Below are 13,878 nucleotides of genomic sequence, written 5' to 3' on the forward strand. Positions count from 1 at the left end.
GGAGTTCCACTGCCGCAGTGGCGAGTGCATCCACAGCAGCTGGCGCTGTGACGGCGCCCACGACTGCAGGGACAGGTCCGACGAGGAGGACTGCGGTAAGGGCCGGGCCGAGAGGTCACGTCCGGTACCTAGCGATTGCAGGCTGCTCGCTCTGGGAGGCTGAGGCAGGAGGGTTACGATTTGAGCCCAGCCAGGCGACTTGGTTGACTTTAGGCGACCCTGTCTCAAAATAAAAATGTAAAAAATAACAAAGGCTGGGGATGGAAATCACTGCGAAGGCCCTGGGTTCTATGCTCAGTACTGCAGAAAAGAAAAAAAAAGTATTAATTGCTTTATTTCCAGAATGTTTATTTATCTTGATGTTTTGAGACAGGGTCTCACTGTGCAGTTCCGGCTGACCCTGAGCTCACTGGGTAGCCCAGAGTGGGCTGGAACTCACAGTGATCCTCCTGCCTCAGCCTCCTAAGCGGCTACGTCCAGCTCGAGTGGCCCCAGCCCACAGTGACCACATACGAACGGGGCTATGGGTGCTGACCGCGGGAAAGGAGGCCACCCTATGTCCTTGTCCCCCACTGTCCCGGAGAAAGCCAACACCCCTGTCTTTCCCAGTGGCGGCCACCTGCCGCCCTGACGAGTTCCAGTGCACGGACGGCGCCTGCATCCACGGCAGCCGGCAGTGTGACCGCGAGCACGACTGTAGGGACCAGAGCGACGAAGTCGGCTGTGTCAACGGTGAGCCCTGGCCACCTGGGTCGCCGATGCAGGAGGGCGGAGAACAGGCCCAGCAACACCCCAGACCTTCTTAATTCGAGGCAGGGTCTCACTGATTTGCCCAGGCTGGGCTGGAAATGGAGATCCTTCTGCCTCAGCCTCCTGGAGGGCTGAGGTGACGGGTGTGCTCCTTGTGAATGGTCCCGATCTTCCTCTGGGTCCCCCACAGTGACGCTCTGCGAGGGACCCGACAAGTTCAAGTGCCACAGCGGCGAGTGCATCACGCTGGACAAAGTGTGCAACGCGGCCAGGGACTGTCGGGACTGGTCGGACGAGCCCATCAAGGAGTGCGGTGAGCGCATCTGGGGGCGGGCGGATGGGTCCCGGCGGGGAGGAAGCGACAGGGCAAGGAAGATGGGGTGTTGCCTGAATCAGGCAGTGGCGCACGCCTGTCATTCCAGCTACTTGGGAGGCTGAGGCAGGAGGATCTCAAGTGTGAGCCCAGCTTGGGCCCTTGGTGATTTAGAAGACTTTGTGTCACGGGTGGCAGGGAGGGCGTGGCTGGAGGCTCCGGGGTGACCAGCTGTGTCCTCCACCCTGCACAGGGACCAACGAATGCTTAGACAACAACGGGGGCTGCTCCCACATCTGCGAGGACCTCAAGATCGGTTACCAGTGCTTGTGCCCCAGTGGGTTCCACCTCGCGGACCAGTGGCGGTGCGAAGGTTAGGCCTCTGCCTCAGTTTCCCCACGTGTCCGGTGGGCGAGAAAGCTGTCCTCCATCCTGGGGCTGACGGGGGGCTTCCTAGGGGCTGCATGGGCGCAGCATTGAGCACAGGCGGACCTGCATTGCCACAGGGCTCCGTAGAGGTCTTGCGTCTTGAGTTCACGTTAAAATCTGGGCTAGGCCGAGGCTAAGGATCTCAAATGCAAGCCCAACCCGCAACAGCTTGGTGACTTAGCAAGACTGTAAAGAGACCCAAAATGAAAAAATGTTTTTTTAAAAAAGGCTGGGAGGCTGGGCATGGTGGCGCATACCTGTCATCCCAGCACTCGGGAGGCTGAGGCAGGAGGATTGCCGTGAGTTCGAGACCAGCCTGGGCTACATAGTGAGTTCCAGGTCAGTCTCAACTACATAGTGAGACCCTGTCTCAAAAAACAAACAAACAAAAAAGGCTGGGAGCCACCTGTAAATCCCAGCGCTCAGGAGACTGAGGCAGGAGGATCTCTGGGAGTTGGAGGCCAGCCTGGGCTACATAGTGAGACGCTGTCTCCACTCGCAGACATCGATGAGTGTCAGGAGCCCGACACTTGCAGCCAGGTGTGCGTGAACCTGGAGGGGAGCTACAAGTGTGAGTGCGAGGATGGCTTCCAGATGGACCCCAGCACCAAGACCTGCAAGGCTGTCGGTGAGTGGGTAAAATCGCCTGTGATCCTAGCTACTCAGGAGGCTGAAGCAGGAGGATCCCAAGTTTGAACCCAGCCAGGGCACTTAGTGATTTAGCAAGACTCTGTCTCAAAACAAAACATAAAAGGGGCTGAGGTCGAGTTCAGTAGGAAGGCTCCGGGTTCCACCCTCAGAACCTAAAATGAAAAGTGCCCCCGGCTGCCCTGACTGCCCTCTGGATTTCCAGGCTCCACCCCCTACCTGGTCTTCACTAACCGGCACGAGGTGCGGAAGATGACCCCGGACCGCAGAGAGTACTCCAGCCTCCTCTCCAACCTGAAGTATGCGGTGGCCCTGGATGCGGAGGTGGCCAGCAACCGGCTCTACTGGTCCGACCTGTCCCACAGGAAGATCTACAGGTGAGACCTCCACCCGCGGCCACCAGGGGCGACACCGTGGCGACACCGGGGCTGCACTTGACCCTGACACCGTCTCCGCCTCCTCCCCTCAGCACCCAGATCAACGCGGCCGGGGCCTCTGCGCACGACACTGTCATCGGCGGGGACCTCCAGGCCCCCGACGGGCTGGCTGTGGACTGGGTCCACCGTAACATCTACTGGACCGACTCTGTCCTGGGCACCGTGTCCGTGGCCGACACCAGGGGTGTGAAGAGGAGGACTCTGTTCCAGAAGAAAGGTTCCAAGCCCAGGGGCATCGCGGTGGACCCCGTGAACGGGTACGTGTTTCCGAAGCTCGGGGCATGGCAGGGACGGGGGGCGGAGCATGGGGTCCCAGAGCTGGTGACCCTCAAGGGTGTCTGTGTCCGGGTAGGTAGGGCTTGTCCTGGACGTGGTGGTGCACAGCTGTCATCCCAGCACTCAGGAGGCTGAGGCAGGAAGATCACCATGAGTTTGAGGCCTGCCTGGGCTACATAGCGAGATCCTGTCTCTTTTTTTTTTCTTTCTTTTGGTACGGGGATGAAACCCGGCCTGCAAGATCCTGTCTCAAAAAACAAAACAAAACAAAAAAAGACAAGTCATTGTAAGTCAGAAAGTTTCTAATTTCAAAGTGTATTAGCTCTGTCTTTATTTTCTTCAGAGGGATGTTGGGGGTAGACCCCAGGGTCTTTTGCACGCTAAGCAAGTGCTCTCCCCCAAGTTACATCCCCAGCCCTTTTTCATTTTTCGAGGTGGGATCTCACTAAGCTTCCCAGGATGGATTCGAACTCACAATCCTCCTGCCTCAGCTTCCTGAATAGTTGGGATTACAGATGCAACACCGTGCCTGGCTTCAAAGTACAATAGATTTTAGTTATCATCATAAACTAGAAATGAAAAGAGAGGGCCGGGGATTTGGCTCAGTGGCGCCACCGCCTGCCTCGCAAGCACAAGGTCCCGAGTTCAATCCCCCGGTACCAAAAGAAATGAAAATAGTAATTTATTGCCTTCGTATTTTGTGGTTCAGCCTTCCAAGGCAGCTAAGGTTGTAGAGAGAAAGTTTGAGGGAATTTCCTCCATGAGGCTGTCAGGCCACACCTGCCCCCCATCACAACCCCAGAGGTGTGACTGCCAGGGGTGTCGCCTTCCTGGTAGCAGTAATGGGCGGAGGGCGCAGAGAACAGGACAAGGCTGGCCTTGAACTTGAGGCAGTCTTCTTGCCTCAGCCTCTGGTGTCCACATCTGGAAGGGCAGGGCAGGTCAGAGTAGCGCTGAGCTGGAACAGAGCCCCGGGGTGGCTGTGCCCTGCCTGGAGCCGGACCCGAAAGAGAAATGTGCAGAGCCAGGTGTGGCAGCGCATGCCTGCAGTCCCGGCACTCGGGAGGCTGAGGCAGGAGGGTCGCTGTGAGTCCCGAGCCACTCTGAACTACAATGAGCTCAATGCCAGTGTGAGCTGTACCGCGAGACCCTGTCTCAACAAATGGAAGAAGAAAAAACAAAACCAAACAAAACCCCTGAGAAATGGACTTTAGGGGTTCCCAGCAAGGTCCGTCTCCGAGTCTAGCTACGCGGCCTCATCTTGCCCTCCCTGTTGTCCCACCAGCTTCATGTACTGGACAGACTGGGGGACCCCCGCCAAGATCGAGAAAGGGGGCCTGAATGGCGTGGACATCTACTCGCTGGTGACAGAAAACATCGAGTGGCCCAACGGTATCACACTGGGTACGTTCACGGGATGGCCGGCCCTACCCGGGTTGGACGCTGTCTGGAGAAACAGCGTCGTCCCCGCTGCCCCTACACCAGCCCAGGCAGAGCCCACAGTGTCTTCTCCCTGGCTGGGAGAGTCACCAGGGCCCGATGTGGCCCTTGGGTCCAAGCCATGGCATGGCCTTCAGGGTCCCAAGGTGGATGGAGCCACTTTTCTAAGGTGCTGCTTCTTTCCCAGGTACTTTGAGGGCTTCGTGTATGAAAGGCAGATGACCCAGCTGAAAAGCTATTTTCACCCCATAGCTGCCAGTGCCCAGGGATTTTCTAGAATGTTCTGGAATGTTCTGGAATTTTCTAGAACTTTCTGGCTTTCTGACGAGCCTTGTTCTCACCTCTGGTCTGGCGTCTGCATGTAACCACTCCTTGGCCACCTGTGCATTTTAGATCTCTCCAGCGGCCGCCTCTACTGGGTGGACTCCAAACTCCACTCCATCTCTAGTATTGACGTCAATGGCGGAAACAGGAAGACCATCTTGGAGGACGAAAAGCAGCTGGCCCACCCCTTCTCCTTGGCCATCTTTGAGGTGAGACCTGGGTGTTGCCCAGAACTCACAGCTGTTGTTGATACAGTCTGGGTCTGAGGTACAGTGTAAAATGGAGACTCGTTAAAACATTTTAAGGAAGTAAATTACAGTAAAAGCCACCTTTCATTAATCCCCTCCAAAGTCCTGCCCTCGCTTCAAACACACTTGTCCCATCCATCCTTGTCACTTCGGTAGTTTTTGAGACAGGCTCTCACTTTCAGGTTGGCCTTGAGCTTATTATGTAGCCCAGGCTGGCCTCAAAATTGCAGCGATCCTCCTGCCTCAGCCTCAAGAGTCTTGGGACGACAGGCGTGTGCCCCCACGCCCAGCTGTTCCTGCCGGTCTCGGAAGCAGTTCTGAGAGTCCCTCCTTCACGAGTGTCTTTAGCTGCCCCGTCACATAGCCGCTTTAATGTCCTGAATCAACTCAAAATGTTACCATTTCACAGCCATTTTGACTTTGGGGAGGAGCCAGAAGTCCCCAGAGGCCAGATCTGGGGAAAGGGCGGGTGAGAACAGCCTTCCTGTAGTCCTAGCACTTGAGAGGCTGAGGCATGAAGATCTCAAGTTCAAGGCCACCCTGGGCTACATAACAAGATCGTATCTCAGAATATTCTGACACATGGTTGAACCTTAAGGACATTGTGCTGTGTGAATCGCTCCAGTCACAAACGGGCAAATCCTGTGTGACCCTCTTAGCTGGCATCCCCATGGGTCAGATTCACAGGCACGGAATGGTGGGCGTTGGGCAGGGGAAGGCAAAGGGGGACTTCCTGTTGTTCCGGGGCAGGGCTGCAGCTTGGGAAGATGAGGGCGTTCCGGAGATGGCTGGTGGGGGAGCTGTACAACAAAAGGAAAGTCAATGCCACTGAACGGTGCCCTTGCAAACGGTCAGGGTGGTGCTGGGCACCACTGTGCACACACCTGTAGTCCCAGCTACCCAGGAGGCTGAGGCAGGAGGATTTAACGAAAACCTTTTCTAAAGGTTAAGGTGGTAAACTGTATTCATGTGTATTTTATCACACGTATAAACCAAAGCAGGAAGAAATGACCCCACCACCTCATAGCGCTTCTTCCCAAACAACCCCAGAGACTGGGGGAGCCCTGCGGTCTGTGTCCTATCTCAGTGGCTAATGACATTTATCATCGTCTTTCACTCCTGCGAAGGACAAAATATTTTGGACGGATGTCATGAATGAAGCCATTTTCAGCGTCAACCGCCTCACAGGCCTGGATGTTCATTTAGTGGCTGAAAACCTGTCGTCACCTGAAGACATTGTTCTGTTTCACAATGTCACACAACCAAAGGGTAAGGATGGATTAGCTGTACCCTCTCTTCTCCAAACTTCTCTTCCAGTTTGCTGGAATTTTCTGGAATATTCCAGAAAAACCTGATCTAGAGTTCTTTTTCTTTCTGGAATGGTCTAAACTTTTGTTTTTTTTGTGGAATGTTCTGGAATGTTCCCGTCTACTCTGTGATGTCTCCATCTCACCTGACTCCTCCCTCCTCCGACTCCAGGGGTGAACTGGTGTGAGAGGACAGCCCTGCCCAACGGTGGCTGCCAGTACTTGTGTCTGCCGGCCCCGCAGATCAACTCCCATTCCCCCAAGTTCACCTGTGTGTGCCCGGATGCTATGGTGCTGGCCAAGGACATGAGGGGCTGTCTCGCAGGTAGGGCCACAGGGCTCGCTTCGTGGCTCACAACTGGAGCCTTCTGAGGGTCTCTTTGCCCCTCTGTCCAGTGAGAGAGGTGGCGCTGGGCCCGCAGCACTAAGGAAAAGCTCGCTCTCTCTCACAGAGGCTGAGCGCGCCGTGACCACCCCTCTGCTGCCCACAGCCAGGCCAGAAGCCAGCGCCACAGCTGTGAGGCCAAAGCACGCAGACGAGCGGCCTGTGGCCACCCCCGGGCTCACCACGGCGGAGTCAGTGACGATGTCCCACCAAGGTGAGGGCTGGGCCCTCTCTGGGTGCCTGCGCGTGGACAGTTGCGGAGGCCACAGGAGTTTGGTGACCGCAGAGATCGAATGGGGTCAGGGCTGCCTTGAGTTGGGCCTGTGTGTATCAGGAGCCTTAGTTTCTCTGCCTATAAAATGGTCTAAGGTGAGCTGGACACAGTGGCACACGCTTGTGATTCCAGCTACTCGGGAGGCTGAGGCAGGAGGATCCCAAGTGTGAGGCAGCTTGGGCAAATTATCAAGACCCTGTCTCAAAATAAAATCATAAAATGGGCTGAGGGGTGGAGCTCAGTGGTAGACTGTCCCTGGATTTGATTCCCAACACCACAAAAGAAGTCATAAATAGATAAGTAGGTAATTTTTTTCAAGGATTTGGAATTTAGTGAGGGGTGGAGTACTTAGCCAGCATGCCTAAGGCTCGCCCCTAGTCTCTAGATTTTCTTTCTTCCACTTTTGTTGTTGTTGTTGTTTCTTTGTTTTATTTTGTGAGTCAAGGTTTCTATGTAAGTCCAGGCTGGCCTTGAACTAGAGATCCTCCTGCCTCAGCCTCCCAAGTGCTGGGTTCATACAGGCCTCTTTTATGATTTGACGGAGCCCTGCTAACTTGTTTGAGAATTTACCAGTAGTTCGCACTCTTGACCACCAGGGGGCACCCGCCCTCCATGAGCCGTGATCAGTCTGGGAAACCGCTCTGGAGTTTTCTTTTTGTTTGTTTGGGTTTTTTTGTTTTGTCTTTTGAGACAGGGTCTCACTATGTAGTTGAGACTGACCTGGAACTTACTGTGTAGCCCAGGCTGGTCTCGAACTCACAGCGATCCTCCTGCCTCAGCCTCCTGAGTGCTGGGAGGACAGGTGTGTGCCACCACGCCCAGCTTCAGCCCTGGAGTTTTCTAGGAGGAAGTAGAAAGATCAGCAAGTTTCAGATTCCTCCCTGCCCCGGGGATTAGCTGAAGCCTTAGTCAACCGTGAGGGAGATAAAACAGGAAACTGGTCTTGCGGGGGACTGGGTAGCCTCATCCTGGAGACAGGATTTCTAAAAAGACCACTTCACCAACCAGCCTGTGTGGGGCTTCTCAGAGGTGGAAAAGGAGCCCTTGAAGGAGAACAGTTTCCGGAGCAGCCCACACTGCTGAATTATCACTCCAGGCCAGGCATCCCAGCACTTGGGAGGCTGAGGCAGGAGGATCGCTGCAAGTTCCAGGCCAGCCCGGAACCAGGGTAGAGAGGTGTTTCAGGCATTTTCCTTGTGTGACTGTCACCCTCCTGTTCTGCTCCCTATGTTCCCCATTGGCACCTTGGCCTCACTGTTTTCCTCTCCCCCCGCAGTTGTGGGCAATGCCGCTGGCAGAGGGGAGAAGCCACGCAGCGTGGGGGCCCTGACCATCGCCCTCCCCATTGGTAAGCAAACCTCACTGGGACACCTTCTCTCCCAAGAACGAGGCAGCCCAGTGCACGCCTGTCATCCCAGCACTCGGGAGGCTGACGCAGGAGGATCACCGCACATTTGAGGCCAGCCTGGGCTACACAGTGAGGAAAAAAAAAAGAGAGAGACTCAGGGGAAGCCAGGTTTGGGGGTGAACACCTGTGATCTCAGCACTCTGGTAGACTGAGGCAGGAGGATCACAAGATCAAGATCTACTCAGTGAGATTGTTTCAAAATTTAAAAAGGGCTGGAGATGCAACTCCTCATATCACTAAGAAACAGAAAGACCCAGCAGTGCTGATACAGGGCCATCATTCCAGTACTCTGGAAGGCTGAGGCAGGAAGATCGCAACTTGGAGCCTAGCCTGAGCAAGGTAGCAAAACCTGGTCTCAAAAAATGTTTATTTATTTACTTTTAATTAATTTTATTGGTACATTTAAAGTATACAATATAATGACATTCATGATTAGAAATTTGCACCTTACATATTTATTTTTGAGACGGGGTCTCAAAGTAGTTGAGACTGACCTGAAATTCACTATGTAGCCCAGGCTGGTCTCAAACTCACAGCGATCCTCCTGCCTCAGCCTCCCGAGTGCTGGGAGTAAAGGTGTGCGCCATCACGCCCGGCTCAAAAAATAATTTAAAACACAAAAAAGCGAAGGTAAAAGGCTGAGAGGCTGGGGTCAGGGTCTGACACTGGCGGCCCGGCCAGGCTGGAGTCTGGGCTGTGCGTGTGACTGCCTGCTCTCTCCGCAGGGCTGGTCACTCTCCTCTGCCTTGGTGCCTTCCTGATCTGGAAGAACTGGCGACTCAAGAACGTCAACAGCATCAACTTCGACAACCCCGTGTACCAGAAGACCACAGAGGATGAGTTGCACATCTGCCGCAGCCAGGACGGCTACACCTACCCCTCGGTGAGCACCCTGTTGTCCCCATCCCCAGCTAAGAGGCGGCAGAGGTGCCATTTTAGATAGCGGGTCCAGGGTAGGCATCTGGGAGTGGGAAGTGTGTGCAATGGCCCTGGGGTAGAGCTGTAGGCCTCCGGCGAGGCACAGTGCTCAGACGTGCACAGCGCCCTCCAGTGGCCACGCAGGGGGCAGGCGTTGGAGGCGCCAAGCGGGTCGGGAGAGGACTGGACCTGGACGCGGGTTTTCTGCAGCTGAGCTGATTGCTTCCTGCGTTCTCCTGTCCAGAGGCAGAGGGTCAGCCTGGAGGACGACGTGGCGTGAGCTGAGCCTGTACCACCTCGGGGACAGGAAGGACACATTCTCCCGGCCCCTGACCGTCGCCACCCCAAGAAGAGACCAAAGGCACTGCAGAGGCCCGAGCCCACACAGCGTCTGCCCGGGCTTTGTTTTATATATTTATTCGTCCGAGAGGCAGAACCGGGCTCGGGATGGCGCCCGCGTAATGGGACCGGACAGGGCTCTGTTTTTCTTCTTTCGCTACGAAGGAGAACAGAAAAAGACAAAAAGGAGCTGAGCCGGTTCCTCTCTGTGGACATTGCTTTCCGTTTTCCTTTCTTTTTGTTCCTTTGGTACTTGGGGTTGAACTCAGGACCTTGTGCCTGCTAGGCAGATGGCGGAACCACTGAGCTAAATCCCAGGCCCTCTTTCTCTCTTTCTTTTTCTTTCTTTGTTTTTGAGACAAGGTCTTGCTGTGTAGCCCAGACTGGCCTTGGACTTATGGCGATCTTCCTGCCTCAGCCTCCCAAGTGCTGGGCTGACGTGTGTACCGCCACGCTCGGCTCATTTTGCCCTCCTCCCCTTGGCAGCGTGAAGAACCAAAGGATGGGCACTCGGGCAGTGAGGGGCAGGGGCTTTGGCCAAGGGACAGCAGGCGCTCGCCACAGGGTCCCTGCGCCCCAGCCCCGCAACTCAGGAGAGTCCGTTTACCCCCACGCTGTCAGCCTCGACCCCCAGAATGGGGCTTTCATGCTGGGACAGTGGCCCGGAGCCCCTTGCGACCGTACGGTTGGATCCTGGGGGCTTTCGGGGTGCCGCTGCCCGACAGCAGTCCATGCGTTCATCGTCCGCCAAAGCTCCGCCAGTTGCCGGAGAAAAGCCTGCGGCGCCGGCGCCCTAACGTTCAGAAGTGCCTGAGCTCGGGACCGGCCCCCCACGGACCCAGCCCCGTCCTCTTCCTCCTTGCACTTTGGCAGGTCACTGCGGCCCCGGTATGCGCTGAGCTCGTTCTTACTCTGCCCTCTTCACTGCTGCGAGCATTTGGACAGATCGCTGGCTGGAAGCGGCCAGCTTTTGGTTGTTTCTTTTTTTATTTTTATTTTTTTTAAGAGATGGGGGTCTCCCCGTGTAGCCTGGCAGGCTGGCCTCAGACTCACAGCGATCCTCCTGCCTCAGCCTCCCAGAGCGCAGGGAGGAGGGGCACACACTGTACCGAGCCAGCCACTCACCCCAGTCCCATTTCCGCTTCTATGCAAATACCGCCGAGCCCTTAACCTCCCCGGAAGCCGAGGGTGCTGACACCTGCACGATGGCCCAGCCCGACTCGCCACTGCGTCCCCTGGAGCCCCGGGGATCCCGGATGGTCGGGCGGGGACGCTGACCCTGTGCCCAAGGCGCCCGCCGCTCAGGAGTGTCGTGTGGCCACCTGCATGGAGTGGCGCGGGGCGTCATGTTTGCACTTTGTGTGTGTGTGTGTGTGTGTGTGTGTGTGCGCGTGTGCGTGCCTGCGCGTGCGTGTTCTATTTATTTTTGCAAACCCTCCTTGCTGTGCTGGTGAAGCTGCCCGGCCCTGTGCGGTGGCTCCCAGAGCCCTCTGGCCTAGAGCGCCGGGCAGCCTCGGGAGAACAGCGCCCCCTGGCGGGCTAGATGCTTCGGGCAACGGGTCCGCTTTTTAAACCACTGTAGAGAATGTTTTTATAGCCTGAATGTCGCACGGTGATGGATTAAATTTCCTCAGTGAGCCCTTTGGCCGAATATCATGTGTTTTGAATTCTGTTCCTCGCTCCCACTATCTGAAAGGTTGAACACCCCCAGAGAAAGAGCCAGAAGAGGAACATTTTCTTCACAGGGTCTCACTGTGTGGCCCAGGCTGGCTTCAGACTCAGTGACCCTCCTGCCTCAGCCTCCCAAGCGTTGGGATGACAGGCCCGCGCCACTTGTGCTTTCCTAACTGCTTTATTTTGGGAGCATAGGAGAGGGAGCTGCTGGAGAGAGCCACGATGGGCACAGAGGAGGCTCCATCTCCTAGGAGGGGGCAGGCAGGGCGTTGCTGAGGAGACCATGGAGGAGCGGCTGCAGGGCTGAAGGACCAAGGCCCTCCACGGGCAGTCACCCTGCAGTCGCCCTCTTTCCCTCTCTCATTCTCCCTCGGTGCCAGGCCAGCCCCAGCCCCACACTGGTTTCTGAAGAGTTCTTCCCTTCGTACCTTGGTCCCACACTGGCTGAGCCTTGCCACACACCTGTATCCCTGCACACGCGAGGCTGAGGCAGGAGGACTCTGCAAGTTGGAGACCAGCCTGGGCTACATAGCGAGACCCCCAACTCAAACAAACAAAAGATGAGGGGAAGAGGCAGGGTGAATATGCGACTATCAAATCCATTGCTCAGATGGAGAGATGAAGAGATTTCACACCGACCCCGCCATCATAAGTTCTGCCAAAAGGGGTCTTGAATTCCATGCAGGAGCTGCTGGGCTGCAGCCAGGCACAGGCACCATTGTCCACCCCAGCACCCGCAGCCAGTTCTCGCACATGCATGCCTCTGCTCTCCTGGCCCAGCCTTTATGGGCATTTAAGACCTTTAGGGCACTGCCAAGCAAAGTACAGACTCCCGCATGCCAACTGGGGCACAGTCAGGCATGCAGGCGGATTCCCATGGTCCTATACCCTCAGGAGGCCGAGGCAGGAGGATCTCTTGAGCCCAGGAGTTCAGGGCCAGCGTGGGCAACAGGGAGATGCTGTGTTTTAGAGAATAAATACAAAGAAGAAAAGGAGAGAGGGAGGGAGGGCAAGAAAAAGGAAGAAAGAGAGAAAGGAAGACACAGAGTAAGAAAGGCCAGAGCAGACAAAAAAACTGAATGCAGGGTACAAAAACAACGATCAAATGTGGCAAAATCACAAGAACTGCACATTCATTAGAATGGCTGCAATTAACAAAAACAAACCAATAAAAACAAATAGCCAATGATAGCAAAGATGTGGAAAATTACTACAGGCTAATTTGTTTCATTTATAGCACTAATGTAGCTTAGCTCACTGCTTATTGAAAAGAAAGTTTTGCGGTATCTTTGAGAATTGAACTCAGGACCTTGTGCTTGTGAGGCAAGCTGGCCCGGAACTCTCTGTGATCCTCCTGCCTCAGCCTCCCTCGCACCAGGATGACCAGTGTGTACAGCACAGCCCCCACCGCATCCCCACCCAGCTTTGTTTCTTTATAAAGCTTTGTGGCCCTATGGTCTTCTCTGAGTAACTACTTTGAAGACAACGATGTACAGTATATTCACTATTGCTATTCTCTTATCATTGTTATGAAATCTTATTTTTTTCATTCAAAAAAAAAAAGAGGCAGAGAAACTGGGATGCTTTGTGCTCTGTCAGGAGGCATGTGAAGTATTGCAGCCAGTGTGGAAAATGGTGATAGCTCAAAAAAAAAAAAAAATCGCCAGGCGTGGTGGTGCACACCTGTAATCCCAGCACTGGGGAGGCTGAGGCAGGAGGATCGCTGTGAGTTCGAGACCAGCCTGGGCTACACAGTGAGTTCCAGGTCCATCTCGACTACATAGTGAGACCCTGTCTCAAAAATAAATAAATAAATCAAGTTACTATATGATCTAGAAATTCCACTTTTGGGTAAACACAAAAGAGCTGAAAGCAAGATTTCTCTCTCTTTCTCTCTCTCTCTCTGAGACAGGGTCTCAATATATAATCCAAGCTGCCTTATACTCATGGAGATCCTCCTGCCTCAGCTTCCCAAGTGCTGGGATGACAGGCGAGCACAGCCATGCCTAGCTTTCGGTTTTTAGGGGTGGTACTGGAGATCGAATACAAGGAGAAATGAGCTACATCCCCAGCCCTTTTTTATTTCTTATTTTGACACAAGTTCGAGCTAAATTCCCCAGGCTGGGCTCAAATTTGCAATCTTCCTGCCTCAGCCTTCTAAGTAGCTTGGATTACAAGTATATGCGACCACACTCAGCAAAAAGCAGGTTCCCAAACAGATTTTTCCCACCCGTGTTCTCAGGAGCATCATCCACAACAGCCCATGCGTCCACGTGTGAGCCAGTGGGCTCCCCGCGGGGCCCCAGGAACAAAGGGTCTCACTGCCCAGCAGACAGCAAAGTCCTCAGAAGGGTCGGGTCTGGAGACCAGAACACCAGGAGCTTCTGCGGGTGACGCTGCCCCCGCCCCGTGGATGGGCGCCGCCCCCTCGGCCCGAGCCCTGAGCCCGGCACGAGCTCACTGCTGCAGGAGCCTGGGGACCCAGGGCCCGGGGAGCCACTAGGCCCTGAGTTTGGATCCTAGCTCCGCCCCGACCCCTTGGGCACCTGGGAGGCTCAGTTTCCCCCTGAAAACACATCTGCTGCTTGAGGTTCCCAGCCTGGGCCCCAGGCGCGGTGAGGGTGGGGACGCGGGGCCTGTGGTGTCCCCCGAGTCCACGAGGTGGCTCGTCCTTTTGTCCTGGGCACCGTGCAAAGAGCCTCCAGGAG

The 13,878-nt window shown here is 55.2% G+C and overlaps 1 protein-coding gene across 1 annotated transcript in view; it reads left to right on the forward strand.

Moving 5' to 3' along the window:
- The window catches only part of Ldlr (low density lipoprotein receptor), a gene marked incomplete at its 5' end in the record, with an annotated part of 15,314 nt that extends 5,524 nt beyond the window's left edge, over positions 1-9,790 (forward strand). The window contains 15 exon segments of the mRNA XM_033759596.1: positions 1-95; positions 610-732; positions 941-1,063; positions 1,317-1,436; positions 1,995-2,120; positions 2,346-2,517; positions 2,610-2,834; positions 4,139-4,257; positions 4,687-4,826; positions 5,993-6,134; positions 6,345-6,497; positions 6,625-6,771; positions 8,108-8,179; positions 8,965-9,122; positions 9,402-9,790. The exon segment at positions 1-95 is cut by the window's left edge and continues 146 nt beyond it. Of these exon segments, the coding sequence (XP_033615487.1) occupies positions 1-95; positions 610-732; positions 941-1,063; positions 1,317-1,436; positions 1,995-2,120; positions 2,346-2,517; positions 2,610-2,834; positions 4,139-4,257; positions 4,687-4,826; positions 5,993-6,134; positions 6,345-6,497; positions 6,625-6,771; positions 8,108-8,179; positions 8,965-9,122; positions 9,402-9,437 (1,951 nt within the window).
- Between the last annotated feature and the right edge of the window lie 4,088 nt (positions 9,791-13,878).

Source organism: Fukomys damarensis, unplaced genomic scaffold (genome assembly GCF_012274545.1).
Source record: "Fukomys damarensis isolate Sample0158 unplaced genomic scaffold, DMR_v1.0_HiC HiC_scaffold_37, whole genome shotgun sequence".
Lineage (NCBI taxonomy): Eukaryota > Metazoa > Chordata > Mammalia > Rodentia > Bathyergidae > Fukomys > Fukomys damarensis.